The 27,019-nt window shown below is 58.0% G+C and overlaps 1 protein-coding gene across 10 annotated transcripts in view; it reads left to right on the forward strand.

Moving 5' to 3' along the window:
* Nucleotides 1–19,434, forward strand: part of ATP7B (ATPase copper transporting beta) — a 65,185-nt gene extending 45,751 nt beyond the window's left edge. For 6 of the 10 annotated variants that reach the window (XM_025987147.2, XM_072760496.1, XM_025987146.2 and 3 more), the window contains 14 exons: nucleotides 12–245; nucleotides 994–1,085; nucleotides 6,934–7,061; nucleotides 7,165–7,319; nucleotides 7,533–7,667; nucleotides 10,700–10,894; nucleotides 11,890–12,072; nucleotides 13,127–13,295; nucleotides 14,574–14,717; nucleotides 15,844–15,986; nucleotides 17,299–17,502; nucleotides 17,596–17,713; nucleotides 18,160–18,262; nucleotides 18,821–19,434. In XM_025987147.2, coding sequence (XP_025842932.2) covers nucleotides 12–245; nucleotides 994–1,085; nucleotides 6,934–7,061; nucleotides 7,165–7,319; nucleotides 7,533–7,667; nucleotides 10,700–10,894; nucleotides 11,890–12,072; nucleotides 13,127–13,295; nucleotides 14,574–14,717; nucleotides 15,844–15,986; nucleotides 17,299–17,502; nucleotides 17,596–17,713; nucleotides 18,160–18,262; nucleotides 18,821–19,094 — 2,277 coding nt within the window. In that variant the 3' untranslated portion in view covers nucleotides 19,095–19,434. The remainder of the gene's footprint in view (nucleotides 1–11; nucleotides 246–993; nucleotides 1,086–6,933; nucleotides 7,062–7,164; nucleotides 7,320–7,532; nucleotides 7,668–10,699; nucleotides 10,895–11,889; nucleotides 12,073–13,126; nucleotides 13,296–14,573; nucleotides 14,718–15,843; nucleotides 15,987–17,298; nucleotides 17,503–17,595; nucleotides 17,714–18,159; nucleotides 18,263–18,820) is intronic. The other 4 variants (XM_072760498.1, XM_025987145.2, XM_072760494.1 and 1 more) reach the window with 2 other exon arrangements.
* The last annotated feature ends 7,585 nt before the right edge of the window (nucleotides 19,435–27,019 follow it).

The raw sequence follows: 27,019 nt of genomic DNA on the forward strand, positions 1-27,019 counted from the left end.
CTGTCTTCCAGCTCCTTGGCGGGTGGTACTTCTACGTCCAGGCCTACAGGTCTCTGAGGCACAGGGCGGCCAACATGGATGTGCTCATCGTGCTGGCCACGAGCATCGCCTACACCTACTCGCTCGTCATCCTGGTGGTGGCCGTGGCTGAGAGGGCGGAGAGGAGCCCTGTGACCTTCTTTGACACCCCCCCCATGCTCTTTGTGTTCATTGCCCTGGGGCGGTGGCTGGAACACATAGCAAAGGTAACTGCCGCTTCGGGTGAAAAACCGTTTCCTCGGTAATAGAGACCTTCATTCACCGGAACACCTTGTTTAGAGCACCAGGTATACCAGGCTAGAGAAGGACTTAAAGAAATGTGAAGCCTACGTATAATTAGGTGTTCTGATCACTAATCTCCCAACTGGTTGCTACTCCTGAAATCCCAGCTAATCTGGTTAATTATTGAAACCTTTGTTGAGGCGCATTGTGTAATAGAAAGAACCCTGGGTTTCAGGCCAGCGTTCACACCACCTCTTTGTATGGAACTGACTTATTAGTCTAAAAATCCACATTTCCATCTTCTAGGGACCTGCCATTTTTAACACCTTGCATTTTACCCACATTTTGACCTATTCTATCAAAGAATAGGACTCAGGCTCTTAAAGAAATTAGACTGAACCTTAAAAAAAAGTAATAGGCAAAAAAAAAAAAAAAAGTAATAGGCAAACTGGTTTTATTTTGTCAGCTGAAATGTGATTCCTAGAACTTTGTGGCGTTGTGCATTTAGCGTGGCGATGACGTGGCTGAGCGTGGATGGCAGTGCGTAGCATCTCCATCCTCCGTGCCGCAGGAGCCCTTGGACATGGCCGTGGCTGTGTTAAGGGGTCAGCCTCCTTCTGCAGGGGCTTCCTAGAACTCCAGCCTCTCTGACGCCAGCCTGGCGAGTGTTGGTCTGCTCTTGCACGGGTCAGTGTATGAAAGCTCTTGTTCTCCATCCTGGTTATTTCCTAGAGCAAAACCTCAGAAGCCCTTGCCAAACTCATGTCTCTCCAAGCCACGGAAGCCACCGTTGTGACCCTTGGCGAGGACAACTTGATCCTCAGGTGGGTTCTCGTCATCCAGAGTTGTTGACCAGTTTATGTTAATCTGTGTAATACACCTCAAGACTTGACCATATTCATGCTGTTACACCTTGTGGGGATGGGCATAGGTGTGCAGGGTCAGATCGACCCTCTGGAGCCAGGTAACTAATGAGGCGTCTACAGACGACAAGATGTGCAGGACTTCGGCATGGTGTGTGTGCTCTAAACGACAGAGGAGAGGGATGGGTGAGCAGTGTCCCCAGAATGCAGAGGGGAGGGCTGGAGGCAGTCAGGGGAGGCCTCAAAGAGCACGGACTGCGCGCTGGACCTTCGTTGCAGGATTTGCACAGGCTGGGAGGCGGGGCTTCCACTGGCCAAAGAATGCAAATGGGAGAAGTGTTTTTTCTTCTCCCTAAGGTTGGCAGATATTAAAAATAATAATGATTATTATCGCCATTGCTGGAACTTTTATAGCATTTACTGTCTGCCAGACACTATTTAGCCTCTTCGTGTTAAATCCAATTGAAAACAAACTTTAGGAGGAAAGGACTGTTATTAGCCATATTCTGCAGATGAGGAAACTGATGATCAAAAAAGCTAAGCAACTGGCGCGAGTTCATGCAGGTGTTGAAAGGGATACGACCCAGGCTCCTGGTTCCGGGGTCCGTGCTCATGACCCTTCCACATTCTGACTCGGAAGGTGTATTTAGCAATAGGGACGTTTGCACAAATTAAGACTTACACACTCGCTTATAAATTCATGACATGAGGGTTTCTGAGATCCAGAAATGTCCAGACTGGGCCCAAAGCCATGGTTTCCTCGCTGCCTTTCATTTCAAAGTGCTTCTGAGAGTACTGGCCACAGCCACAGGGGCTGCTCTGTCGATTCAAGTAGGAGGAGACGTAGGAGGAGACGTGCATCTTTGCCGGAAGGCAGAGCTGGTGGAAATGCCCAAGGACGATGGGGCTACCCCAGTCACAGCTCAGTTCTTTTCCAAAGAAGGCGATTAGTGTTTGGCTGTGGACATACTATGGGCCCCACTACCACCATCATCACATGGCGGCACCATTCTCCGAGCGAGGGCCCAGAAGACCAGGGTTCATTCTGGCCTTGCTGCGGGCAGGCCGTGTGCTCGGAGCGCGTCAGTTGAGGCCTGCGAGGCACAGTTGCTGTCTGCCCGACCAGGTGATGGTTCCCATCCTCCCTTCCTGGACCATGTGCTCCAGGCTGTGGGTGGTGACAGGCCCGTGGCCACACTCTGCTCTCCCAGGGCCAGGGCCATACACCACCCTGCCGAGGAGCTTGACCTTCCATAACAGGAGGTGTGCGGGGCCTGGTCGTCGGGCTTCTGCTAGTGTAGGCTGGCCTGTGGCGCCTTTGGAGGGCCAACAGAGTGTCTCACCTCAGCTGTCTCCGTTCACTGAGACTTGGGGCTGTCCCTCCCTCTGTCCCTCTGCCAGGAACACCTGTCCTTTCTTTCTATCCCAAGTCTTGGGCGATGGGGCATCTGTGACCAGCCTGGCGCTGATTACCTCTGGTCGCCCCCATCCACTGCCCCTTCCTGTTGCCACCGCTCTGTCCCCTGTGGCACTGCAGTGGGGTCTGCATTGGCCACCTGCTTCCAGCCTGGTCTCTTTCTAAATATTTTCCCACGTTCAAACCAGTGATCTCTTGGAAGCACAGATAGGATCATATTCCTCTGTAGCTGGAAACCCTGCAGCAATTCCCAGCTCTCCTCAGGATGAAGTCTGTGTCCCCAGTGTGCGCGTGAGTCTCGCCATCTGCCCCAGCCTGCCTCTCGGACTCAGCCCTCGTGCTGCCATCATCCCGCTGTCTTGTCCTGGCCACACCCCACTGGCAGCTCCCAGGGGAGCCTCTCCGGTCTGCCTCGTACCTTTCTTCTTCCCCTTTGCCTGGCTGCCTGTCCTTGAGGGCTCCGCTTGGGGGCCCCATCCTCTGGAAGCCTTTGCTCTGCCTGCCCTGGGACACCCAGGTGGCAGGTAATCTGAGCAGATTACCAGTTGAATGACTGAAATGACCATGAAACATTAAAGACGTCACCGTGTTTGTGCTTGACATTCACGGGCTGTGTGAGCTGGTCCCCAGTCTCCTGCATTGAAGTCTTCCGTGGCTGTGGGGAAAACAATTACAGATTTCACCTAGGCTAGTGGCTGTTCTCTTCTCAGCTTTATCTTTCTACTTTGTGTTAGCTGAGGAGGGAGAGGAGGCAGGAGACGGGTGTGGTGGATAGGCCACTGGCAGCAGCTCTTGAAGCAGAAGCGCTAGGAAGGGCACGGTGTGTCCCCACAACAGGGCATTCTGGGGAGATACAGGCTTCGGGTTTTTTTATTTTGAAGATTTTATTTATTTATTCGTGAGAGACACAGAGAGAGAGACACAGGCCGAGGGAGAAGCAGGCTCCCTGCGGGGACCCAGTGTGGGACTTGATCCCGGTACCCGGGGTCACTGAGCCCAAGGCAGCCGCTCAGCCACTGAGCCCCCTGGGCGCCCCATACAAGCTTCTGAAGAAGAAATGCTGGGAATTCCCCAGAGGGAGCCAACTCCACCCCCATAAAGCTCTGTTTACCTTAAGTTAAGCTGCCTAGACTCAGAAAAATTTGGTCCATCCGATCAAAGGGGAAATTCAAAGTTAGATTAGTCAGGGAGTAGCACCACAAAGGTTTTCTCAGAAAGGCACCCATGTCCAACGGGGTCCCCTTCAGTCGCATGGAAGCGAGCCTCTAACCCAGCAGCTGGGTTACAGCGGGGTGGAGGTTCTGCCCTTAGTCCCACCGCAAGTGACCAGGCGCCCCCCTAGCACGGCCTGTCTTGCCAAGTGAGGACCTGGGCTGACGGGCACCGCCTCCGGGTCATGGACACGGGCCTCAGAGGGGCCGGGCCTGGGCATCTCCACCCCTGGGCCCTTTAAGGAGCAGCAGCAGGCAGCGGAGACTCCTGCTCCTGCCCTCGTGCCGCCCGCCCAGCCCCCAGCACAGTCCCTGGCGTCTGCCCCCCGGACCCGAGACTTCAGGGCACCGCGCCTTTTCCTTTTAAAGGCTCTCCCTTTCCTACCCTTTTCGTTGTGTCGTGGCCACTGCGCTCGTGGCGCCTGATCTGTGAGCCTCCGAGAGGAAGGCGCTGCTTTGTCCTGCTGGAACCCAGCCCCGCGCCGCACGGCTGCGCAGAGGCCCGGCAGGTGGCAGCAGTACAGCCACGACCCTGGCTGGGCACTCACTGCGAGGCAGCACTGTGCTGAGTGCCCAACACGCATCATCTCAGTTAACCCTGGAACAGGATCATCGTAGGAAGGATTTGGCCGGGATGGCACCACTGCCTGGGAGTCACCAGTGCCCTGAGGAGGACTCTGCTCCCTGGGGCAGGGCCGTGTCCGCTCTGCTCCTGCTGTGGCCCCGACCCCGGGCACACCGTGGCACACGTGGCACCAAGCCTGTCACCGTACGCACGGCCACAGCCGTGTGCTCACAGCCATACAGCGTGGGGTGCGGAGCTGGACTGTGGGTGTGGACGGCTCTTGAATCCTCATTTTACAGAAGTGCTCCTGCACGATTTTTTAAAAATTTTTTGATGTAAACATGTCTGCACATTTGATTCCCAGTTTTTTGTTTGTCTTTTAAGATATTTTTAAAAGATTTTATGTATTTGTCTTAGAGAAAGCAAGAGGCAGAGAGCTCACAGAGGCAGAGGGAGAGGGAGAAGCGGACTTGCTGAGTAGGGAGCCCCGGGAGGGGCTGGATCCCAGGACCCCGAGGTCACGACCTGAGTCGAAGGCAGACACTCTGCGGACTGAGCCCCCAGGCGCCCCATTGGTTGCCAAGTTTTAGAGACTTATACCAAGTGATATGTAAGGAAATGGGCATGTAGGTCCAGTCTTGCTCCTTTCTAAGAAATCTGCAGGTTTTTGCGCAAATGGAGTGCATATCACTTACCTCATATACTTTGGAAGATTCAGTGAGAAAAACAAATGTAAAGCTGTGCACAGCGCGCACCCCGTGAACGTTTCCCTCGGCGCCTCGGTAGGCAGCTTACCGGAAGTCCTTGTGCTGTTTGAACGTCGTCTCTAGAATGCAGGGAGCGTGCTGGGTAGGCCGTGCTGGCTTCTCTGCCCTGTGATACGCAGGTGACCCTTGGACAGCGGTGGGGGTGGGGGCACTCACCCGGCAGAGTCGGAATCCAGGTGCACCTGCAACCCCCAAAACCTAACGGCTGGTAAGCTGCTGTTGGCTGGAAGCCGCGCCGGTGACATAAACAGCTGATTGACACCTATTTTGTGTGTCCGTAGATACTGTAATCTTAGAATACAATAAGCTGGAGAAAATCAGAAGGAAGAGACGACGTATTTAGGGTACTGTATTTATTTCTGGCAAACCAGCCTGTATGGAACCCGCATGGTCAAAGCCATGTCGTTCAAAGGCCGGGGGTACTGCGTGCGGCGGCGGCCGTGGCCCTGTGGCAGTCCCCCGGCGACCTCCGTGGGCTGTGCCCCCAGCCCGCCCTTCTCCTCGGCCCCACCGTGCATCCGTCTGTCCCGGGCTGAGCCCCTGGCACCCGGTGCACACACACTGCGGCCCGCAGGTCCCGTCTGGCCCATGGCCTCCCATGCAGCCCCTCCGGTCCCCACTCAGCACTCTGGGGAAGCGCCTGAGCTGCTGCCTCCTGGCCTCATGTGCTCGCCCCGCCCAGCCGGCCAGCTGCTGGCTCCACCGGCCTTTCCCCCACGCAGCCAACCCCAACCCTTTGGGCCTCTTGCCAGCATCCCCCCAGACCCCCCGGTCTCTCCGTTTAAACCTTCTTGTTGGTTTTCTTTTCTCTGCAAGTGTGACCTAGCTTCGGGGAGATGCCGGAGCCCGGGCGCAGCGTGGGGTGAAGTGTGTGCCCCCAGGGCCCCCCGCCCTGTCCAGCTCGGCCTCCAGACATCCCTCGGCCCCGGGGCTCAGTTCTAGAACAGCCAGTCTTCGCCCTCGCAGGTTTCCCGGCTGCACATCCCGTGTTGCACGGCTCCCGGCCCGTGCCCCAGCTCTGTCCAGTGCCCTCAGCTCCAGGCCTGTTTCCCAGCCCCTACTCGACATGCGCCCTGGACGCCAGCTGCCAAAACGGAGGTCCTGTTCCGTCTCTCCTCTGCCCGGCTGTGCCTGTACACGGGCCTCCGTCTCAGTAGCAGACGGAGAGCTCCTCTGAGTCTTTTCTTTCCGCACGTAGCCACCCATCTGTCTCCCGGCTTCTGTTGTTGCCTCTGCTGCCCATTCTCACGCGGCAGCCAGAGAGATGATTCGAAAATATGGATCAAATGATGTCACTTCCCGGTAAAATCCTTACACCCACGGCCCGGACTCTGCTCCGCAAGTCCCGACGGGATCCGGACTGCCTGCTTTGCTTCCTGCCTTACGGCCTCCGCATGAGCTGGCTTTTCCCCTCCCCCGAACTTTCTTTTCCCTGTATCCTGGCCCCTCTTGACATCCAGGTCTCAGTTCATCTTCCAGGTGATCCCTCTCCCCCCACCCCCAAAGAAGCCCTTCAGTACGTTATTTGCATCACAACACTTAATACCTGGGACTGTCTTGTGTGTCACCTGTTGCTTCTGCAGAAGCAGCGTTCCCGAGGCCGGGGACTCGCTGTCGTCCTCACCGCTGCAGTCTCAGGGCCCAGCGTGGCGCCTGCCCCCTAGTAGCCGTACACTAAACACTGACTCAACCTGAACGTGAACAGATGAGCCGGGTACCGCTGCCCAGTGTGAAGCACAGAGGGTGTCACCAGTCCCACACTTCGTCTAGAGCCCAGCTGGGTGGCTGACCAAGAGGGTCGAGCTGCAGTTTGCGGCCGTGTGTGTAACTCGAGTGGCATTTGTTGCAGAGAGGAGCAGGTACCCATGGAGCTGGTGCAGCGGGGCGATGTCATCAAAGTGGTCCCTGGGGGAAAGTTCCCGGTGGATGGGAAAGTCCTGGAGGGCAATACGATGGCTGACGAGTCCCTCATCACAGGTGAGGCAGCGTGTGTCGCGTTCCTTCCGGAGGGGGGGGGTGTGTATCACGGCATCGCCGGGTCCCTGAGCGCTGACGGCTGAGGTCTCGTCCCCACCTCCAGGAGAAGCCATGCCCGTCACGAAGAAACCCGGGAGCACAGTGATCGCCGGATCCATGAATGCACATGGCTCTGTGCTCGTTACCGCCACCCACGTGGGCAACGATACCACGTTGGCTCAGATCGTGAAGTTGGTAGAAGAGGCTCAGATGTCAAAGGTACTGAAGAAATTTAAAAGTCATTATGACTGGCTTCCTCGTTTTAGAAGTTATTCCAAGAGTTTCATAGAATTAGGCCGATTTTGCCGAGTAGAGAGTGACTAGTCAGCGTGGTTAACAAGAGGGCTCAACCCCAGGGCTCGCCCATGCCTGTGCTGGCGTATTTCCTAGCGGATTGTAATTTCCCATGGTCTTGGTGTTTTATTTCCATAGGCACCCATTCAGCAACTGGCTGACCGGTTTAGTGGATATTTTGTCCCATTTATCATCATCATTTCAACGTTGACGTTGGTGGTATGGATTATAATCGGTTTTATCGATTTTGGTGTTGTTCAGAAATACTTTCCTGTAAGTTGAATGCTTTGGGCATTATGGTTGCTGTGTTTTAAATAATCTCTTGCCATTAATCCTATTCTCTCATATCTTAGATTCACTGGGCCTTAATTACCTATTACAGTTATTTGCTTGCTTCACTTATTGGCAGCAAAATCATAGCCAGGATAGGACGATCAGTCACTCTATTTCTGCAAGTTTTTATTAAAGATGCCCTTTGCTTCTAGTTAGATGATTTCATAGACACCAGTTAGTTCTTGGTTGTAATGCCTAAAACATTTACATTATGTGATTTTGGCCATTTCTGGATTGTGAGACACACATCATAGGTCACTTCACAATTTTGATGGCATGATAATATCATTTAACAGATTTTAAGAAAAATATGTTTTTTGCTCACTGTGTCTGTCAATAGCATCTTCCACCTTGTGGCTTCCCAAACAAGGCTAATAGCTTCTTAATAATTAAATATTTATTAAACATACAAGGGACAATGGAATAGACTTTCTTGAATTAAAGAAGTAGATGATGAATACTATCTTACCAAATACAGTTTTATCAAACTTCCAAAAAAAATGGAAAATAAAAAAAAAAAATCCTTTTTTGGTTGAGAAGTAAGAACTATACACAGCAGTGATTCTCAATTGGGAGTAATTTTGTTGCCCCCAGAGACATTTGGCAATGTCTGGGGACGTTGTTGCTTGTCTTGACTGGGGAGAAAATGGTACTGACACCTAGTGGGTAGAGACTGGGAGGCTGTCCTGCCAGACGTCCTACGAGGCAGAGAGCAGCCCCCCTCAACAAAGAATCAGTCGTGCTGAGCTTGAGAAACCATGATGTACATCAACAGGGAATGGCCCATTTCGAGTCACATTTGATAACCGCACAATGAGGGGAACAGTGTTTTATCTTCTGGTTTAAAGTAGCTCCTACTTAGCCAAACCTAATGCATATTTTACCTTAGAGCCGTAGAATAAGAAATTATAAATATGAAATGGAGGTTTTTTTTTCTTTAAAAAGTCTATCCATAATTAAAAGGATATTTAAATCGTGGGGCGCATGTCATTTACTAAGATGTCATTTTTCTCAAATTTCTTATCTTATAATGAAAAATGTCCAAGTTAAACTCTTTCTGACATCTAAGGAGACCTCAGTGCTTTTAAGGGTAACCTATGACTGACCGTATTCCTAGAATTTGCCCGTGGCTGTTACGCCACCTGACCCCTCAGATTTCTGCTTTTGCGGGAGAGCTACCCATTGGCATGTGGCTGTGGGAAACGTCATTCCTAAACAAGTTGGAATGTGTGGCTTTCTGCTGTTCCCTGCCTTTCCATCTTACTTTGGCTTCTTTTGTTTTTATCTGCAATATCAGGGAGGACGCTGGCAAATGAGGTACTGCATGTTCCTTTAAGATATTATGACCCTGCTGTCTAAATGTCATTTGTAGGGAGAGGTTCATGTCAGCCTCTAGAAGTCCACCCAGTCCCATCAGAATGACCCGGGTTATTCTGATGAGAATTGCTGGTTTTTGTTTTTGTTTTTTTAATTGCATCATCTTTATCTCTGGAAATTGCATTATGTCTTAAACACAATGTCCCTCTATCTAAATCCAACTGTTTCTAATGGAGATGAAATGACCCTTTACTAATACACCGTATTTTAGAATTGTGCCTTTCAAAATCAAGGAATAAAGTATAGATGGAAGCTAAAGAGAAAACATACTGTGATTAAAGGGAATATAGTGTCTCCTGACTGTGCTCCAGAGACACCCGCCATTTTGTAAAGTAAACCGAGATAAACCGAGATGTCAGAAGGCAAATAGTAATACCCGTATGTGTCACCAGGTAACTGGAAAGGAGACCCATATTTTGTTTGTTTGGGGTTTACAATGAAACAATGGAGAAAAAATAGAAGAAAATGAAGATGGCTCCAAATCCCATCCCTAGGAGTAACGATATCTTACACTTTGGTTAACATCTTTCCCGTGATGTTGAAAGGCTAGATAGAGATATGGTCAGATAATTTTGCACTGACCCAGTCACAACACAGGCCATTTTGTACTTGCTTTTTTTATTTAGCAGCATTGCTGGTATCTTTCCGTGTCAATAAGTATGCATCATCATTTCAACAATTGCATGATATTTCATTAATCACATCATACCCAGAATCTTTTTTTTTTTTTAAGATTTTATTTATTTATTCATAGAGATGCAGGGAGAGAGAGAGAGAGAGAGAGGCAGAGACACAAGCAGGCTCCATGCAGAGAGCCCAACGTGGGACTCAATCCAGGGTCTCCAGATCACGCCCTGGGCTGCAGGCAGCGCTAAACCGCTGTGCCACCAGGGCTGCCCTCATACCCAGAATCTAAGTAACCAGATCCCTATGGTTGTCTCTAGGGGTTTTTTTGAGGAAAAAAAAAAAAAAAAAACCTCTGTGAATACATATGTTTGTATCTTTTGCCACTTATATGGTTATCATCTTAGGGTAGATTCCTTGGAGACTTATTTTTTAAAGTTTTCATAATAATAATAATAACATGTAATATTGATAATGTAATAGTTACAATTTCTTAGATGCTTCTCCCATCCAGGTATTGTACAATGTATATTTATATGTATATTAGTTCATTTACTCCTTATAACAACCAGTTGGGCATTATTGGTATTATCGTCTCCATGTGGAATGTAAAGGAGCTGACACGGGAAAGTTAAATTAGTGTCAGGGCCAGGACATGGATGCACATGGTCCACTTCTGGAGTCTGTGCTCCCTCATCTAGCGGGGAGTTTTATATGACTCTCTCCTCCCCTTGTGCCTCTCTCAGAGGAAAGCCTATGGTATCAAGTTGCAAAACTGGTATGGAGACCAGTAAGTGACCCGTGTGATCTGATGACACGGAAGCAGAGTGGACCACCCCGTGTTTCCCGAACCCCAGCTCCTTGCACATCTCAGATCCCGCTGTCTGCACTGAAATGTTCTCATGTGATCAGAAGTCTGCGTGATTCCTCATGTAACCCTCAGCCTGCCTTCTTCTCTTCCCTCTGTGCAGACCCCCAACAAGCATATCTCCGAGGCGGAGGTGATCATCCGGTTTGCATTCCAGACGTCCATCACGGTGCTGTGCATCGCCTGCCCCTGCTCCCTGGGCTTGGCCACGCCCACGGCGGTCATGGTGGGCACCGGGGTGGCCGCCCAAAATGGCATTCTCATCAAAGGAGGCAAGCCTCTGGAGATGGCCCACAAGGTTGGCCTTGCGCTCCTGGCTGTGATGACTCTGTAGCTGTTACTCTGTGATTTTTTTTTTCTTTTTATTTGAAACTTGAGAGTTTAAGGGAAAGTAGTATGTGCTTAAATTCCGTATTAGGAAAAAGACCTGGACGCGGCTTGAGAGCAGCTCTGTTAATAAGTAAGACCGGAGGCCGGGAGGAGTGATAATAGCTACCGGGTCCGCGTAATCCCATTAGCAGCTCCGAGGTGGATGCTTATTACTCCCGTTTTGCAGATGAGGCAGCTGGAGCGGCAGCTGGGGCAGCAGGTGGGGCGCTCGCCCGCAGGCCCTGCTAGCCTCACGCCCAGGTGGTCAGGCCCAGCGCAAGGCGGGAGCGTCCATGCACTCAGCAGGGCACCAATGTCCCGACGTCCGGGCCGCGAGCCATCGGCAGCAGGGCTTATGGAGACCCTGGCCCAACACGCCGTCCCCGCTCCCGAGCCTCCGTTTATTTATGTGGTGTTTGTCGAGCCCCCACTTGGTGCGGGTCCTGTGCCAGGGCCTGGCGATGGCCGTGGGCCTCAGCCGCTGGGAGCTCCCCGGGAGCGGGGATGTGCGAGACGGGGCGGGAAGCCCTGCATCCCAGGAGGGGGGGAGCCGCACCGCCCTCACGGCTCCCCGGGATCCGGCCCCAAAACTTTGTCACCGTCATACCCCCAGCGCCAGGCCCGGCACCAGGCACACTGGGCACCCTCGGTGGTTACCGGAATGAACTCTGAGGGGCCGGAAAGTCGCCTGAGGGAGAAAGACTGACAGCAGATCAGGGGGCCCGGGGTGTGCGTCAGGGAGGAGCTGGGGGGGCCAGGGTCTGGGTCAGGGAGGAGCTGGGAGGGGGGGCCTGGGGCTTTGCCTCCGCAGGGCAGAGGATCGTGTTGGCTGAGTGGTGAGGGGTGCTGCCACCCGCGGGAGTTGCCGGCCGTCGCGTGGGCTCCTACAGCCCCTGCCATCTGTGTTTGTGGTTGTTTTCGCAGATAAAGACCGTGATGTTTGACAAAACTGGCACCATTACCCACGGGGTCCCCAAAGTCATGAGGGTCCTCCTGCTGGTGGATGTGGCCACGCTGCCCCTCAGGAAGGTCCTCGCCGTGGTGGGGACCGCAGAGGCCAGCAGTGAGCACCCCCTGGGCGTGGCCGTCACCAAGTACTGTAAAGAGGTAGGTGGACCTGGGCAGCCCCCCCAGGCTCCCCGCCTGTAGCCCCCTCCCCCTGCCGCCAGAACCTGGGCCCGCAGGCCCCTGTGCACCAGGTGGAGGTGCAGCTCGTCCTACCTCCAGATCATCACAAAAGTGCTTGAGTGTTAGCGGTTACGCAGCGGGACGGGCGTCTGTGCTCGGGACCGGAGCTAACCTGTGGCCCAGGAACTGAGTGGTGGGACAGACGGAGAGTCGATCCCCTGTGAAAATCCGTGCAGAGGGGACACAGAAGTGACCGGGGCTGGGGCACGGCCAGGAGAGAGCCCCTTAGCTGGGGCGGTGAATGGAGACGAACCAGGTGAGCCGAGCGCCCCGTCGTGGCTCTTGGCGGCTAACGGGGACGCGTTCATCCTTTGACCTGCAGACAGAAGGTCCCGTTTAGTTTCCTGTTTTCAGTGTAAATGTAGAAGCAGCAGGATGCGCCAGACGCTGTCCTGAAAAATGTTCAACGGTTGGGGCAAATACGACCGTCAGTAAATGTAGAGAGGTGGTGTGGACGCTTTGGGGAGAAGCTGACAGGGAATCTTCCAGAAATCTCCCTCGGTGTTTTATGAGGGGTCATTCAGGTCACCCCCCCCCCCCCCGATGTTTCAGGACACTGTGCCGTCGGCCCCTCCTCTGCTATGTGGCCAACCCAAGTGGGGCAGCTCCTCTGGTCCTCCTGCCACCGCCCTGGTCCCCCCAGGCCTGGGAGGCGGGCAGTGACCTCTTGAGAGCCTCCGAGCAGCTTTGCTACTGTTGACCTGCCCCATCCTTCTGACGAAATTATTTGTGACATAAAAACAACCTCGTTCCTCTCCTGGCTCCCCCACCTCCCTTCATTTGGGGCATTGCTGTGAGCTGCCCTTGGCCTTTCTGGTCTGCACCTTGTCCAGTGCCGTGAGGCACCAGGTCAATAACCGTAACGTGCACGATGCCTTCCGAGTCTGTCTCTGACCCCACCCCCCTCAAGTTCCTCTCGGCTCCTGGAAGGTCTGTCCTGCCTCCTGTCACCTCCCCTCTCCCCACCTCACAGGAACTGGGAACGGAGACCTTGGGATACTGCACGGACTTCCAGGCAGTGCCAGGCTGCGGAATTGGCTGCAAAGTCAGTAGCGTGGAGGGCATCCTGGCCCCCGGCGAGCGCCAGCGGAGCAAACAGGCCGCTCCCCCGGGCACGGTTGGCGGCGTTCCAGAGGAAACAGGTATCCCCGGCCCTTGTGTGTGCGGCCTGCCAGGGTTTGGGCCCGGCCGCGCTAGGTGGCAGCACACTGCATGGTCCCCTGCTGCTGACCAGGGAGCCTCACGGCCGGGTGCTGCGGGCCCACCTCCCCTGGGAAAGCCCATACTTTCTCTGCTGCCGTGTTCTCTGGTACATCTGAATTTCTTTTAAAGATTTTATTTATCCATGAGCTGAGACACACAGAGAGGCAGAGACAGAGGCAGAGGGAGAAGCAGGCTCCCTGCGGGGAGCCCGATGCGGGACTCGATCCCGGGACCTGGGGTCACGACCTGACTTAGCTGAAGGCAGACGCTCACCCCCTGAGCCCCCAGGTGCCCCAGATACATCTGAGTCTTCGCACCAGTGACAGGAGTGTATGTCACTGCGATTCCGGGTACCACTCCTGTGACCTACCATCTTGAGCCTCCTCTTTCTGATCCCAAGTTAGTCTTGCTTCTCCTAGAGTGCAGAGGCCCCGGCAGGGATTCCGCTTTGCTCCTCCCACCTCCTCCCGTGCTGTGGACCTCCAGCTGTGGACCTCCAGCGGGAGGGCTGGCAGCGGGGAAGGCAGGTGGGGATGGCCCGCCCAATGCCTTCGGGTGTCGGCCTGCTGCCTCACCAGCAGTGTGGGAGTATGGAGACCCTCCCAGACCAAGAAACCCGCGTCTCATGTTTTCTCTGAAGTGTGTCAGCCTCTTGTTAGACGCCATCCGTGGCACCTTCTAGCGATTCAGAGCCCGGGGTGAGCCTTCCGTGAGGCTGCCAGGTGGTCTGTGCGGGGACACCTGGGTTAGTGGCACACAGAGTTAGAAGGTGATGGGGACAGACTCCTTGGCCTTTCAGCAGGTACAGCTTGTCTCGTTCCGTGGAGGTAGGCTCGCTATTTGCAGGTGCATCCTGGGCCATCTACCCTCAGCTACACTTGCTGCTTCTAATCTCTGCAGGAAAACAGTCAGCAGATATTTGCCTCTTAAAGGCAAATAATGACACAACCTGATATTTAATACGTTTACGATATTTTCACACACACTGCGTGGACCTTTCAGCACCCGGGTTGGACCCACACCCCCACGTTTCACACGTCTCTCTGGTCCTTTGGGGGGTGTTCTGGGAGGGGCTGGCTGGTACAGTGTCTCAAAACAGTGAAATGGACTTTTTGCTGTTGAAAAACGTTTTGCTGTTGAAAGGCTTCCATGGTGTTTAGTGCCCTCCCACAGTGGGACTGGACGATTGGGGATTAACCACACACTGTTCTGAACAGATGGGACACCCCAGACCTTCTCCGTGCTGATTGGGAACCGTGAATGGATGAGGCGCAACGGCCTGACCATATCCAGCGACATCAGTGACGCGATGGCGGACCATGAGATGAAAGGCCAGACGGCCATCCTGGTGGCCATCGACGGTAGCGCCTCACCCTCCGCTCTCAGCAGCAGACTCCCGGGGATATCTGGCAAACACAGACCTTCTCCTTCTCCCCCCCATAAGTCTTCCTGTCTGTTAACGTAGCTTCTGCGTCCAGAGGCTGCCTGGCCAGTTTCCTGCTGCACTCGGTGCGGAGGGTCTGAGCCCGCCGGGTCCCTCCTTGCCCCAGAGCGAGGGGCGCCGGCCTCCCCGCTCTTGGGACTCTGGCCTGCCTTAGCCTCGGCGTCGGCCTCCATCCAAGCCAGGTTCAGTCACCCCCCTGCTCCATCCCTGGACGCCCAGCAGCAGCTCCCTGTCACACTCAGCCACGGGTCCCTCCAGGGGGCTCCCCACGATCACGTGTCTGGCGCTCGGGTTCCATCTAGGCCTTTATGCCTCAGACGACTGGAATCTCGCTTTGTCGATGGTAGCCTCTGCTTATGGAGGCAGAAAAGTAACAAACAAGTGTTATTTTTAACGCTTCAACCAAATAGGCCCTCTTCTGGGCTTTCCTCCCGCTTGCACCACCATGTCCTTTCCGAAGTCCTCCCAGAGCTGCAGCCCCCTCAGCTGCTCAGATCAGGACCAGCCCGGCTGAAGGAGCCAGGCCTCAGGCCTCAGAACCCACCTGCCTCAGCATCTGGAGATTCGCTCCAAAAAGCCCCAAACCAAGGAAGTTGTACAGAAATGCTTCCTGTAGGAAGAGAAGAGGAAGGGCTGATTTTCCGTTAGACGTTCATCACTGTGAAGTGGCGCTCATTGTATCCGTCCTGTTCCTTGTATCTTAATAGCTAACGCGTATCGGGTTGTGAGCCAGGCACTCTGAACTAGTAGATGCTCCTTGCAGAAAACTGGGGAAATTCTGAGCGATAAAGAGGAAAATGAAATGACTCCTTACCCGACCCCTCAGAGCGCCACTGTTAAGTTTGTGTTCCTTCCAGATGTTTGTCTGGAAACGTGGGTAATTTTTCAAAACAGAATCAAGACCACTTCATACGACGTAACTTGGTGTTTTGTTTTGCACGTGTGGCATCACATTCTGGAAACTGTCCGGTAGCACAGCCCCCTCTGCTCCTTGGGCTGCCCTCTGCTCCTGCCGAGGGCTTACCTGAGGGCATCTCCTGCAGGTGTGCTATGCGGGATGATCGCCATTGCCGACGCCGTCAAGCAGGAGGCAGCCCTGGCTGTGCACACGCTCAAGAGCATGGGCGTGGATGTGGTCCTGATCACAGGGGACAACCGCAAGACGGCCAGAGCCATTGCCACCCAGGTGTGTGCCGGGGAGCAGGGGCTGGGGCTCTTCCTTCTTTAAAACGGCCTCTAGGCTCCCTGGAGCAGCTCGAGGAAAGGCCACAAGTGCTGCTGCACCCGTGCCCTGGCCTTCCCTGGCGAGCGCTTCTCTCCACGCCGCAGCGAGCTGGGCAGCAGCCCACGGAGCCCCTGTGCTGCAGGGCAAAGCTACGTCCCAGGGCCTGGACGTTGGAGCTTGGGGCAAGCAGCTGCCCTGGAGGAAGCGATTCCACCCTCCCCATTTCTGTCTTTCCAGGGGGGCACGGGGGAGCCATGATGGGGATGATTCATCGGCTCGGCTCCCACGGGTGCCGCCCACAACTGCCTGGGCTGGTCCCGGGCAGGCCTCCAGCTCCCTCACCTCTGAGCGCCCTGTGGGGCACCCGCCCGGCCACGGCCCCGGTGCACCGTCCTGGGAATGACTCGCCCTCCCCATGGGGGCGAACCATGTGCTCTTAAAAGCGAACTGCTGCTTACAAGGGATGCAGCGGTGCCTCTCCACATGGCCTTCGTGGCCTTCCTTGCCGAGGGTGGACGGTCGAGTGCCGCCCCCCTTTCTGGTTAGGGTGGTTACCGTTGAACAAGCACTTACAAAGCACCGCCCACGTGCCAGGCTCCAGAGAGGAGCCGGGGCGCCTGCCCTCCCTCCGGCAGTTCGCTGTCCTGGGGGGACGTGGGCCAGCGACCAGGGCTGAACCAAGTGCTCGCCTCTGCGACAGAGGAGTGCCCAGGACACAGCCTGGCAGGGGCTGGAGCCACCTTCCCAGAGGAGGAAATGCTGGAGTCAGGAGCGTTTGGATGACAGGGAGAGGGCTGGAGAAAGGGGCGCTGACGTCTCTAGGACGCAGCAGAGCACGGCAGCCGTGGGCCGGACGGGCAGCCTCCAAGGTGGGCCTGCTGGGCCACAGGCGGGAGGCTGGAGACGAGCAGAGACCCTGTCCCGAGGGGCCTTGGAGCGCGGAGGCCATCCCAAGAGGACTGGGCTGCCTGGGTCTGTAGGCAGGAGAGTAATGGGACCAGGTGGCCTCTGTTCTGGAAGGATCACGGGTGGGCATAGACAGAAGAGGTGGGAGGTGGGCAGGGAGATGCACCCCGGGCCCAAGCCAGCATGGATGGGGGTGAGGTGGGGGGCCTGGGGTCCAGGGCTTGGTGACTGACTCGCCCACTGAGCTTGGGAGGCTGGAGGGAGGGGGGCAGGATGACGGCCAGGCTTCTGCTACTGTTGGCCACTCTCTGCCACCACCAGGTGTTGTCACCGATGTGTGCTTGACGCTGCTCCCCTTTCCTTCTAGGTTGGCATCAACAAAGTCTTTGCAGAGGTGCTCCCGTCTCACAAGGTGGCCAAGGTCCAGGAACTCCAGAACGAAGGGAAGAAAGTCGCCATGGTGGGAGACGGGGTTAATGACTCCCCAGCCCTGGCCCGGGCCGACGTGGGCATTGCCATCGGGACAGGCACAGATGTTGCCATCGAGGCTGCTGACGTCGTCCTCATCAGAGTGAGCTTGGCTGTGTCTCCTCGCGCCCTGTTGCCCAGGTTCTGGGGGCGGTGAGGGCCGGGGACAGGGATCCTGACTGTGCTCCTCCAACAGAACGACCTGCTGGACGTGGTGGCCAGCATTCACCTCTCCAAGAGGACCGTGTGGAGGATACGCCTCAACCTGGTGCTGGCACTGATCTATAACCTGGTCGGGATACCCATTGCGGCAGGTAGGGGGCTCACCTGTTTTGACTCCTGAGGCTTCTCGCCGCCTGCTGGGCTCCTGCCCGTTGGCTGTCTGGCCCGCTGGATAGAAGCTTTACAAAGAGTTAAGTTTGTTATGTTCTCTGCTTCTTAAGTCTCTAAAAATAAGTGAAAGCTGCAGAGAGGGTGCCTGCCATTCCCTGTGCCCTTGCAGCTCCCCCTGAAACCTGTGATGCCACCTGTGCACTGTGGACTGTCCCAGGAAGGCCAGGGTTGGGGAGACCCAAGTCCCCTGGACAGCACCCCCTGCCTGGCTCCGAGGCCGCCTGCCCCGGAGGTGGGTGGGCATGTGGCATGTGGTCATGATATGGCAGCGGGGGTTCTGAGCACCCCACGATGGGAACGTCATGGTAGCAGCCCAGAGTGAGGCCCCCTCCTGGGCTGTGGTGTGAGTGTTCCCACCCTTGGCCAGGGGTCTTCATGCCCATCGGCGTCGTGCTGCAGCCGTGGATGGGCTCGGCGGCTATGGCGGCCTCCTCCGTGTCTGTGGTGCTCTCATCGCTGCAGCTCAAGTGGTGAGTCCCTCGAGGCCGCTGCATGCTCGCCAGGCCCTCTTCCCCCACGCAGCCCCTCCCTGTCCTCTGCGCCCCGGGCTGGTGCTGGGTGGGTGCTGTGCGCAGCTTCCAGTGCACCCAAGGCAGAGCCAGGGAGGACGGTGTAGGTGGGTGTGTGTGACGCCTGGTTGGCACCACGAGTGCGTGATTCACCACCTCCCAGCACCGTGTGCGGGGCTGCCCCTGTTGCTCTGTTCCAGGGCTGCTTGTGGAAATGCCACGCACACGTAGGGTCCTGGCGTGCTATCGCTTTTCCTTTTTTGAAAAAGACACTTATTTGTGCTTTCATTTAACAAGAGTCAGTGGTAGCCTGTCCTGTGCCAGGCATCTGGATGGGAAGTTTCTCCACTGGGCAACTGTGACCTGGGCCCTAGGAGCTCAGTACCCTGTCCTGTACGGCCCTTGGGGTTCCACGCTGTGCCCACTGAAAGGCTTTGGCGAGCGCTTTGCCCACCTTGCAAAAAAACCCAAAAGCGCGCATCCACGTTGGCTCAAACGCTCTGGATTCTTGCTCGGCAGCTATAAGAAGCCCGACCTGGAGAGGTACGAGGCCCAGGCGCAGGGCCGCATGAAGCCCCTGACGGCGTCCCAGGTCAGCGTGCACATCGGCATGGATGACCGGCGGTGGGACTCCCCGCGGGCCACGCCCTGGGACCAGGTCAGCCGCGTCAGTCAGGTGTCTCTGTCCTCCCTGAAGTCCGACAAGCTGTCCCGACACAGCGCTGCGGCCGACGACGGCGGGGACACGTGGTCTCTGCTGCTGAACGACCGCGACGAGGAGCAGTGCATCTGAGCGCTGCAGGCGGGCGCAACCCGTTCCGGCTCCCGCTCCGGCTCCTCGGAGGAGCGGCCCCGCTGTCCGCAGGGAGGAGGCAGGGCTCCTGGCCTGGCCCCGCGCCCCCGGGTCCCCGGCCTGGCCACCCGCGCTGTGAGCGTGGGCCTGCCCCCACCGCTGGACCCACGGGGCCTGGACGGCCCGCCCCCCGCTCTAGCGCTTGCGGTGACCACTTGTGAGATGCTCTCATCAGGACCAAAAACCTCGCTGGGCCTTGCCTTAGGACCCCCAGGAGCCTCGCGTTGGCTTCTTCCTGACGCCGCAGTTTACCTCAAATACACCCACTGATCTCTGCGGGCACAGTCTGTTCCTCTTCTGTTCCCGACGCTGGGGCTGCCGGGCCCCCGCCCCCCTGCCCCCTCGCCCCCCTGCCACCTCGTGACCCTGGGCCGCCCCGCCCCTGCCCCCTCCTGACCCTGGGCCGCCCCGCCCCCTGCCCCCTGGTGACCCTGGGCTGCCCCGCCCCTGCCCCTGGCGACCCTGGGCCGCCCCGCCCCTGCCCCCTCTTGACCCTGGGGCTGCCCCATCCCCACTTGGCCTAGTCCAACGGCGGGACCGACGCGCACTGGCCCGGGCTGCTCGCCCCCGCCAGGGCGCCTGCCTGGCTTGCCTGGGAGTGGAGGACCCGTGTTTCTTCCTCCTGTGCCGCGTGGCTACGGGATCCTGGCCCCTTGCTCCGCAGGGCAGCCGCTGTGCCTTGGAGCCGCCCCGAGTGAGGGTCTGAGACCCGGGGCATCCTGCTTCGGGGGTCCGGGGTGGCCTGCGGCGCTTGACACGCGCGTGGGCGCCCGTGGGAGGGAGGCGTGCGCGCTCGCAGAAGCGCCTGCGGGGGGCTCCAGGAGCTCGAGTCCGCGCCGTGAGGCCCCCGATGCAGCCCCGAGGCTCCCGAGGCTCGCCGAGGTTGGGGCGGAGCAGCGCCCAGCTGGGCCCTGCCCTGGCCGCCCTCGGGTCGTGGGGGTCGGGGTGGGCCTGGGGCAGCCTGAGCGCCTTTCTAGCCTGGGCCGCTCTTCCTCCCTGCTGCTCGCGGCCCAGGGGCGTCGGGCTGGTGGGGGGCTGGGGTCCTGCCCCGGGTCGCGGGCCACGCGCAGGCCGGAGTCTCCGGGCCGGGTCTCCTCCGCAGCCTGGCAGTTGGGTGGGAGCGAGGAGGAGGCCGCCCCGAGCAGCCTGTGGTGGGCAGTGTCAGCAGCCTGGGGTGCAGCCTGGCCCGGGGCGCCCCGGCCCCCCGACGCCTCCCGGCCGCACCGCGCCCCAACCTCCGCGTCTGTCTGTTGGTCTGTTGGTCCTTTCCCTCGGGCCTCCCCCGCCCGCCCACCCCGAATTCCCGGCTGTGCTGGGGATGGTCCTTGTTTTCCAACCCGGTTAATCATTGCCTAAAGCATCTAATCGTGTTGGTTTTTCAGAAGGTTTTGGGGCCGTACACGTGGTGTGTACATGGCGGGGACGATGTTTACATAATGGTACAGGACGTAGCCTTTAGAGTCCAAGGGGTAAGACTTTCTCGGGTGGCAGATAAGAACGTTTCCTGTTTCAAAACCTCTCCAGGCTGCGATAGAATAAAGTTTATTTTCATGCACAGGAAGGCGGCGTCTGGCTCTGCGAGCCTGATTGAGGCTCGGCGGCGTCTTCACGGACCTGGGCCCCGCCCTCCGCAGCGCTGCCTGGGCGCCTGGGCCCTCGCCCGCGGGCGGGGAGACTGGATCCCCGGTGGCACAGGCCTGGCCCTGCCCGCTCCTGCACTTCTCGGCTTGATGGCGGGTGTCAACCAGGGCTCTCTCGGACACACACATTTTAATCAGGAGGGCTGTGTTTTGGGTTCCTTGGCCCCAAAGGCGGGGGGGCGGGGGGCAGCAGAAATGCCTGGACCAGGGGGCTCTGCCGGGAGGGCTCTCCGGGCCACCAGGGGTGGCAGGGCCCTAAGCGAGCTCCAGCTGAAGGTGACGGAGTAATTTATCATCCAGACCAGGAGGCTTTTAAGAGCAAAAGGAGGTGCTATTAATGATCACGCCAGGCAACAGGCCTGAGCGGAGACGTCCAGGCAAAGCGGGACATGGGGTCACCTTCCTAACAAAAGGGATTAGACTCTGTGACATCACAGACACAGACTAGCATTTGAGGTTTCTGCCCTAATTGTAGGTTCTGTAGACGTGCCGGTGACCTATCCTGTATCCGGTTTGATTTTCCCCTCTGCGACATCGCAAGACCAGCACTTCTCTGTAGAATCACTGAGGTGATCCTCTTGGGGGCTCAGCATGACCCCACGGGGAACCAGCCGGGTGTGGGCAGTAGCTGGTGCCCCTGCACCGTGTAGCACTTCCAGCCAGGCGGGCTGGACTATTTTCCTGGATGCCCAGGTATGGGAGTCTCATGCTGTACACGTGTGCCCTGTGGGAAGCCGGGCTTGGATTCCATAGTAGCAAGGGATTCCATTTCTTTTACAAAATAGATCTTTCTAAAACTTGAGCAAATCTCCCTGATACCATTGCACACACACCAGGATAAATCCCAGCGTCTCTCCACTCCTATGTTTTCCGCCTTTAAGATCTTGCTGAAGGCTTGTGGTGGGGTCACCTTTAAGTAAATGAATAGTAATTTTAGGTTTTTTGTAAAGATGACACCTTGAAATTGACATGGCGGAAAATAGTCAAGTGGTTCTGCTAGTTCACCGAGAAACCAAGATTAATAAAGGTGGCCTTTATCTTAAGAAAACCTGGCATAGACCAAAATCAGCCCATCATATGGATTAATTAGAAAAAGATTATTTGAATTAGAAAAGGATTTTTTTTTTTTGGCTTTAAAAAAATTCACGTCAATAGGTGCCTGGGTGGCTCAGTCGGTTAAGCATCGACTCTTGATTTTGGCTCAGGTCATGGTCTCAGGGCAGAGGGATGGAGCCCCCCATCAGGCTCGGAGCTGGACGTGGAGCCTGCTTGAGATCCTCTCTCTCCCCCTGTCTCTTGCCCCCTCATGTGGCAATCTCTCTCTCTCTCTCTCTCTCTCTCTCTCTCTCTCCTTCTTTTTCTCTTTCTCTGTCTCTCAAACAAAAAAGTAATCACATCAATATATCAGTGGGTAAATTCCCTGATGCATATAAAATTCTTCTTGAGTTAGGAAGGTTCTATTCTACAGACACCTCTTTCTTAACTGCATCTTTTGCTTAAAGAAAACAGGGAAGGCATAACACCAAGGGATGTTTTCAGCAAGCCCTCCGGCTGACTCAGTTTCCCTTTGCAGACGCCCCTGGAGGTGGGAGCGCTGCTGTGGCTTGAACGCACTGTGCTCCTGGTGGGAACCAAACTGCTTCCTGCGTTTCTCACGCGACTTGGGCAAGGACACAAACACCAGTGTGTGGGTTTATTCCAGAGGGAGATGTGTACTTGTCGGCCGCTCTCCTTTGTGTGAAGACAATGACAACGGGTGAAATTACCGGATAGAATATGAGAATGTGAAATAATGCCGCGAAATCCCAGAGTCCCCTTTATTCTATTCAAAAAGATGAATAAACAGATGTGAAAAACAAGAAGTGATGGAAATTTAACCTTTTTTCCTCCGAAAAGGAAATGGCTTATTTCTTCTAAGTTAATGTGAGCCTGATAACTGCTTATAGCAAAAATTTTAAAGTACAGGAATCCAGAGAGTGGAGGGAAAGCGCCCAAAGGAAACCCCACGGACATCATTCGTGGAGGGCGTCCCCGGTGGGTGGCTCACACGGGACCCCGAGGCCCGGCTCCGACCGGGGAGGCGCCGTCGTGGGCAGCAGGAACGCGGGCCCCGGGGAGCCCGGGAGACGCGGCACTCAGAGGCTCGGGGCGAGGCCGCCAGCCCTGTGCTGGGACCACAGGGGCTCCGTTGGCCTGCGCACCCCGCCCTTTCCACGCACCGGCCTCAGTCCCCAGCCGCGGGAGGGGCGCGGGCAGCCGATGTGCAGGACGCCAGGCTGGGAAGGGTGTCGGGGCCCGTCGGCTCGGTCCCCCGGGAGCAGCGGGCCTTGCTGGCGCCCTGGCCCATGCCCCGCGGGGGGTTCGAAGGGGCCTGTCGCAGGACGTGTGCTGTGTCTCGGAAGCCACCAGGTGTCTCTCTGACCCAAACAACCTCCACGTCTGCGGCGGGATCCCAGAGTCTCTCCACTGGTTCGTTTTCTCTTGATGCATCTACAAATTCACAGAAACCTCGTCGCCACGACAATGAGGGATGGGGCTGGGGGGGCGGGGGGCTGGAGTCCGGCTGCGGCTGGGGCGCAGGCTGTGGGGCGGCGGGTCTGCGCTGGCCGTGCCTTGCTGGGCTGGCCCGCCCGGGAGCTTCGCCGTTGTCACCTGCGTCTGCTGTCCTACTGCTTCCAAGTCAAGAGCTTTTTTTTAAGTTTGAACAGCAACAACAGCAAAAGGTTTTCAAGGTGATCTATAATGATTTTCGGCAGCCCCGAAGCTTGGAGATTCCTGTTTGCCACCGCTCTAGGTCCCCACCGCAGCCCCAGGCAGAGGTGAGTCCCCGGGAGAGTCGCCTGATCCCGGGCGGCCTCCTGCTGCGGACCCCCACCTCCCTCTCTGCTGGAGGAGGAGCGCGGCCCTGTTCCCGACCCCAGAAGCGTGGATGGAAGGGCGTCCGCGGTGCCCCACGCAGGAGCCGGCGGCCGGTGGTCCTGCCTCCCGAGATCTCCCGCCTCCACGCGATGTAGGAAAACAAAGCAGGAGCCGGGCCTCAGCTGTCTCATAGCCGTCTGCACTCCTCAGGATAGGGGTGAGGACTCCGCGGGGTCCCCTTCCCAGGCCGGCGTGCGACCATCCTGATTCCGGCCCGCGAGGACGGCGCTCTGCCTCCTGAGCCTCCGAACCGGTGTGGACGGGAGGCGCGGCCACGGCCCGGGGTGCGGGTGCCGCCTGGAGGGTCAGGAACGGGCCTGGCCAAGGGCGCAGGGGCCGGGGCAGCGAGGAGGGGCGGCTGCTGAGGGCTTGGCGCCAGCCCCTCGGGCACCTCCCTCACCCTCGGGCTCCCAGGGGCCCTCCAGGCCGGCCCCCCAGGGAATATGGGGCCCTCAGCCCTGCTCTCCCATTTCTGCTCACAGCCTGGCCTGAAGCTCAGCCCCGCGCGGAGCCAGGGTGTTTCCGTGTGTCATGCGCGCTGTCGCGGGAGGAGCTGCCCTCCATCGAGGCGGGAGGCATCAGAAAGTAAAATCCGTTTGAACTTGGAATCTAGCGGAATTTCGCCCCTCATGACTTCTGGAACCTACAGGCAGCCATCCTGCCCGTCCCTGGGTTAGGGACCCTGCCCTGGTCCCGCCAGGCAGCACCTGCTCCTCCAGGGTCAGAGCCTGGGGATGGAGCCGCGTGCAGCAGCGACAGGAGGCAGAGGAATGGGGCAGGGCTTGGTGCACGCCTGGGGAGACGAGGGGATGGGGCGCCCCGTCCCGCGGTGTCCCCAGCCCTGTGCTTAGAGCAAAGGTCCCGGGAGGTCGGGAGGCCCGGAGACCCAGGGATCTCTGCCTGCACCACAGGGCTGATGTGGGGCCCGGAGAAGGGACCCCCGCGGCCTGGGTCACCTGGGAGGTGGGGTGAGAGCTGGGTGACCTGCAAGCAGGGGAGGGGCCTGCTCAGAGGCACGGTCTGGGGCTGCTGCACGGTCTGGGGCTGCTGCACGGGAGCAAGGCCTGGTTGCTGGGGACGGGGGAGGGCAGGAGCTGCTTGAGGAAGAGGGACACCGGGGATCCTCCTTCCCCTCCCCCGCCTCGCCTCTCCCCCTTCACCCCACCTCAGCCCTCCTTTTCCTTTTCTTTCTCTTTCCTCTCCCTTTCTCTCTTCCTTCTTTCCATTCTCCTTTTTTCTTCTTTTTTCCCCTGTTCTTTTCTTTTTCCTTCTTACAGGCAGCTTGGGAGTCCTTGTATCACCGCGTTCTTTTGGGGCCCAGGGCCACCCCCTATCCCGGCCATGGAGGAGCAGGTGGTGGCTGCTGCCCATCCGAGCGGGGCTGCCTGCGTGGCCCCCCGAGACGCGGTGTCCGCTGATGCCTCCCCACAGCCCCAGTGCGGCTCCCCTCAGCTGATGCTGTTGTTCCGCCGACGTGAGCAAGCCCCCGCCCGGCTGCTTCTGGTTGCTGTCACGACCGGACTGTGAGGCCAGGGCAGGTCCCAGGGCTGGCTCTTCGCTAGCCCCTGTGTGTCCCACTTCCGGAGACGCTGCTGATGCTCGGGTGCAAGGCCAGAGCCGCGGCGGGGAGGCCGGAGCCCCAGCCCAGAGCGGTTGTCCAAGCGCCTGTGCCTCTGGCCCCGCCGGTCTGGGGGCTCTGGTGCGGGATTCCCGGGGGCTCATCCGGGCGACAACATGGAGAGCGTCCCACACAGCCGCCCGGTCGGCTCCACGCGAGGTGACACACCACCATCCAGATCCGGAAGGTGGGGGGGAGGGGAGGCATACATCGTGGGAGGACACGCCTGAGCCCCCCTGGTTCCGAAGGCCCGGGGTGTAGCAGCCTGCCCCCCACCGAGCGTGTCCCCCTGGGAGGCTGTGGGCTCTCTGGGCTTCCCCGTGGCCCGGGCTAGCAGGTGCTGCCTGCGGGCCCATCGGGGGCACTGCTGGTGGCACCTCCAGAGCAGGACGGGGTGCCCGGCCTCAAGGACCCCCCCAACACGCAGCCTGGGAGTGGGCTCCTGGAAACCGCTGGGAACTTGGGCCCCGAGGTCTGAGGAGCAAACCCGCCAGGCTGGGGGCGGTGGGGGGTGGGTGCGCTCATCTAAGGCTCCTGGGCTCCGGCGTGGAATGACTGACGTGCAATTTCTGGCCCGTGGAACTGGAAAACGTGGTAAAAGCCATTACCTGCAGACGCACGTCTGTGGGCTGGGAGGACGCTGCTAGACGCCTGCAAGCCTGCTCCGCAACAGGAGGGGTCACCCAGGCTGGCCGCCCCGCCCTTGGATGAGGCTCACTGCTCCCTGTGGCCCCAGATGCTGACGGCCTGGGGGCTGCGGCCGCTGCTTGGTCCTGGACTTGGTCCTGGTCCAAGTGTGGGGGGAGGGCTGGCCCCCGACCGCTCTGTGCCCCCCCGAGCCGCGCTGGAACACAAGGGCACAAGCCTGGGGCCAAGCCGGCAACAGGGAGTTTTAAGGGTTTGCAGGGACGCAGGGGACCTCAGGGAGAACTGGGGCTGGGCACCTGCAGGCGGGGGGGGCGGGGGGCGAGGGGGGACCGGATGCGTGCGCTCCAGGAGCAGGAGCAGGAATCCCAAAGCAGCAGGGACCACAGTAGGCAACTGTCTACGGGCGGGAGGTGCCACAGACACCCAGGAGCAGGTGGGGGGGGCCGGGGCGATGGGCTGATGACCTGTTGGGGCTGCTGTCTGAGACCTGCCCCTGCAGAGGGGTCGGTGCAGAGGCTGGGGGCCCGGCTGGGAGTGTCCTGGGGAGGCCAGGGCACCGGTCGAGCAGCCCAGTTGGCAGGTGTCGGGGCTGCAAGGGGCAGCCGGCCAGAGCCAGAGCCCAGCTCCTCCCAAAGCTGATGAGACACGACGTTGGGGGTCTGGGGAGAGGACGGCTGTGATCTCACTGGTGTTTGTAGAAGGTCCCTCCAGCTGCTGCGTGGGAGGCGGCTGCTCCGAGGACCCCGGGGGAGCAGCGGGCAGGGGCTGCCTCACTGTGGGTGGAGAGGGAGAGGAGGTGGCCTGAGCCCGGCTGTAGCCACACGGGGTGTTGGGGGGGGCAGGCGGGATGGGCCTGGGAGCCCGGCCCCCCCCACCCATCCTTCATCTCCCTGCCAAGGCTCCTGCCCCCCCACCCCCCACCCCTGGTCTGACACAGGCCAGCCTCACGGAGGGACTGTCTCCACTGAGGTCCTGGGGCCTGTTCCTGGCTCCCCCTTGTGCACCGCGCTCGGGTCCCCCTGGGCCAGTCCTGCCCCATC

Source organism: Vulpes vulpes, chromosome 6 (genome assembly GCF_048418805.1).
Source record: "Vulpes vulpes isolate BD-2025 chromosome 6, VulVul3, whole genome shotgun sequence".
Classification (NCBI taxonomy): Eukaryota; Metazoa; Chordata; class Mammalia; order Carnivora; family Canidae; genus Vulpes; species Vulpes vulpes.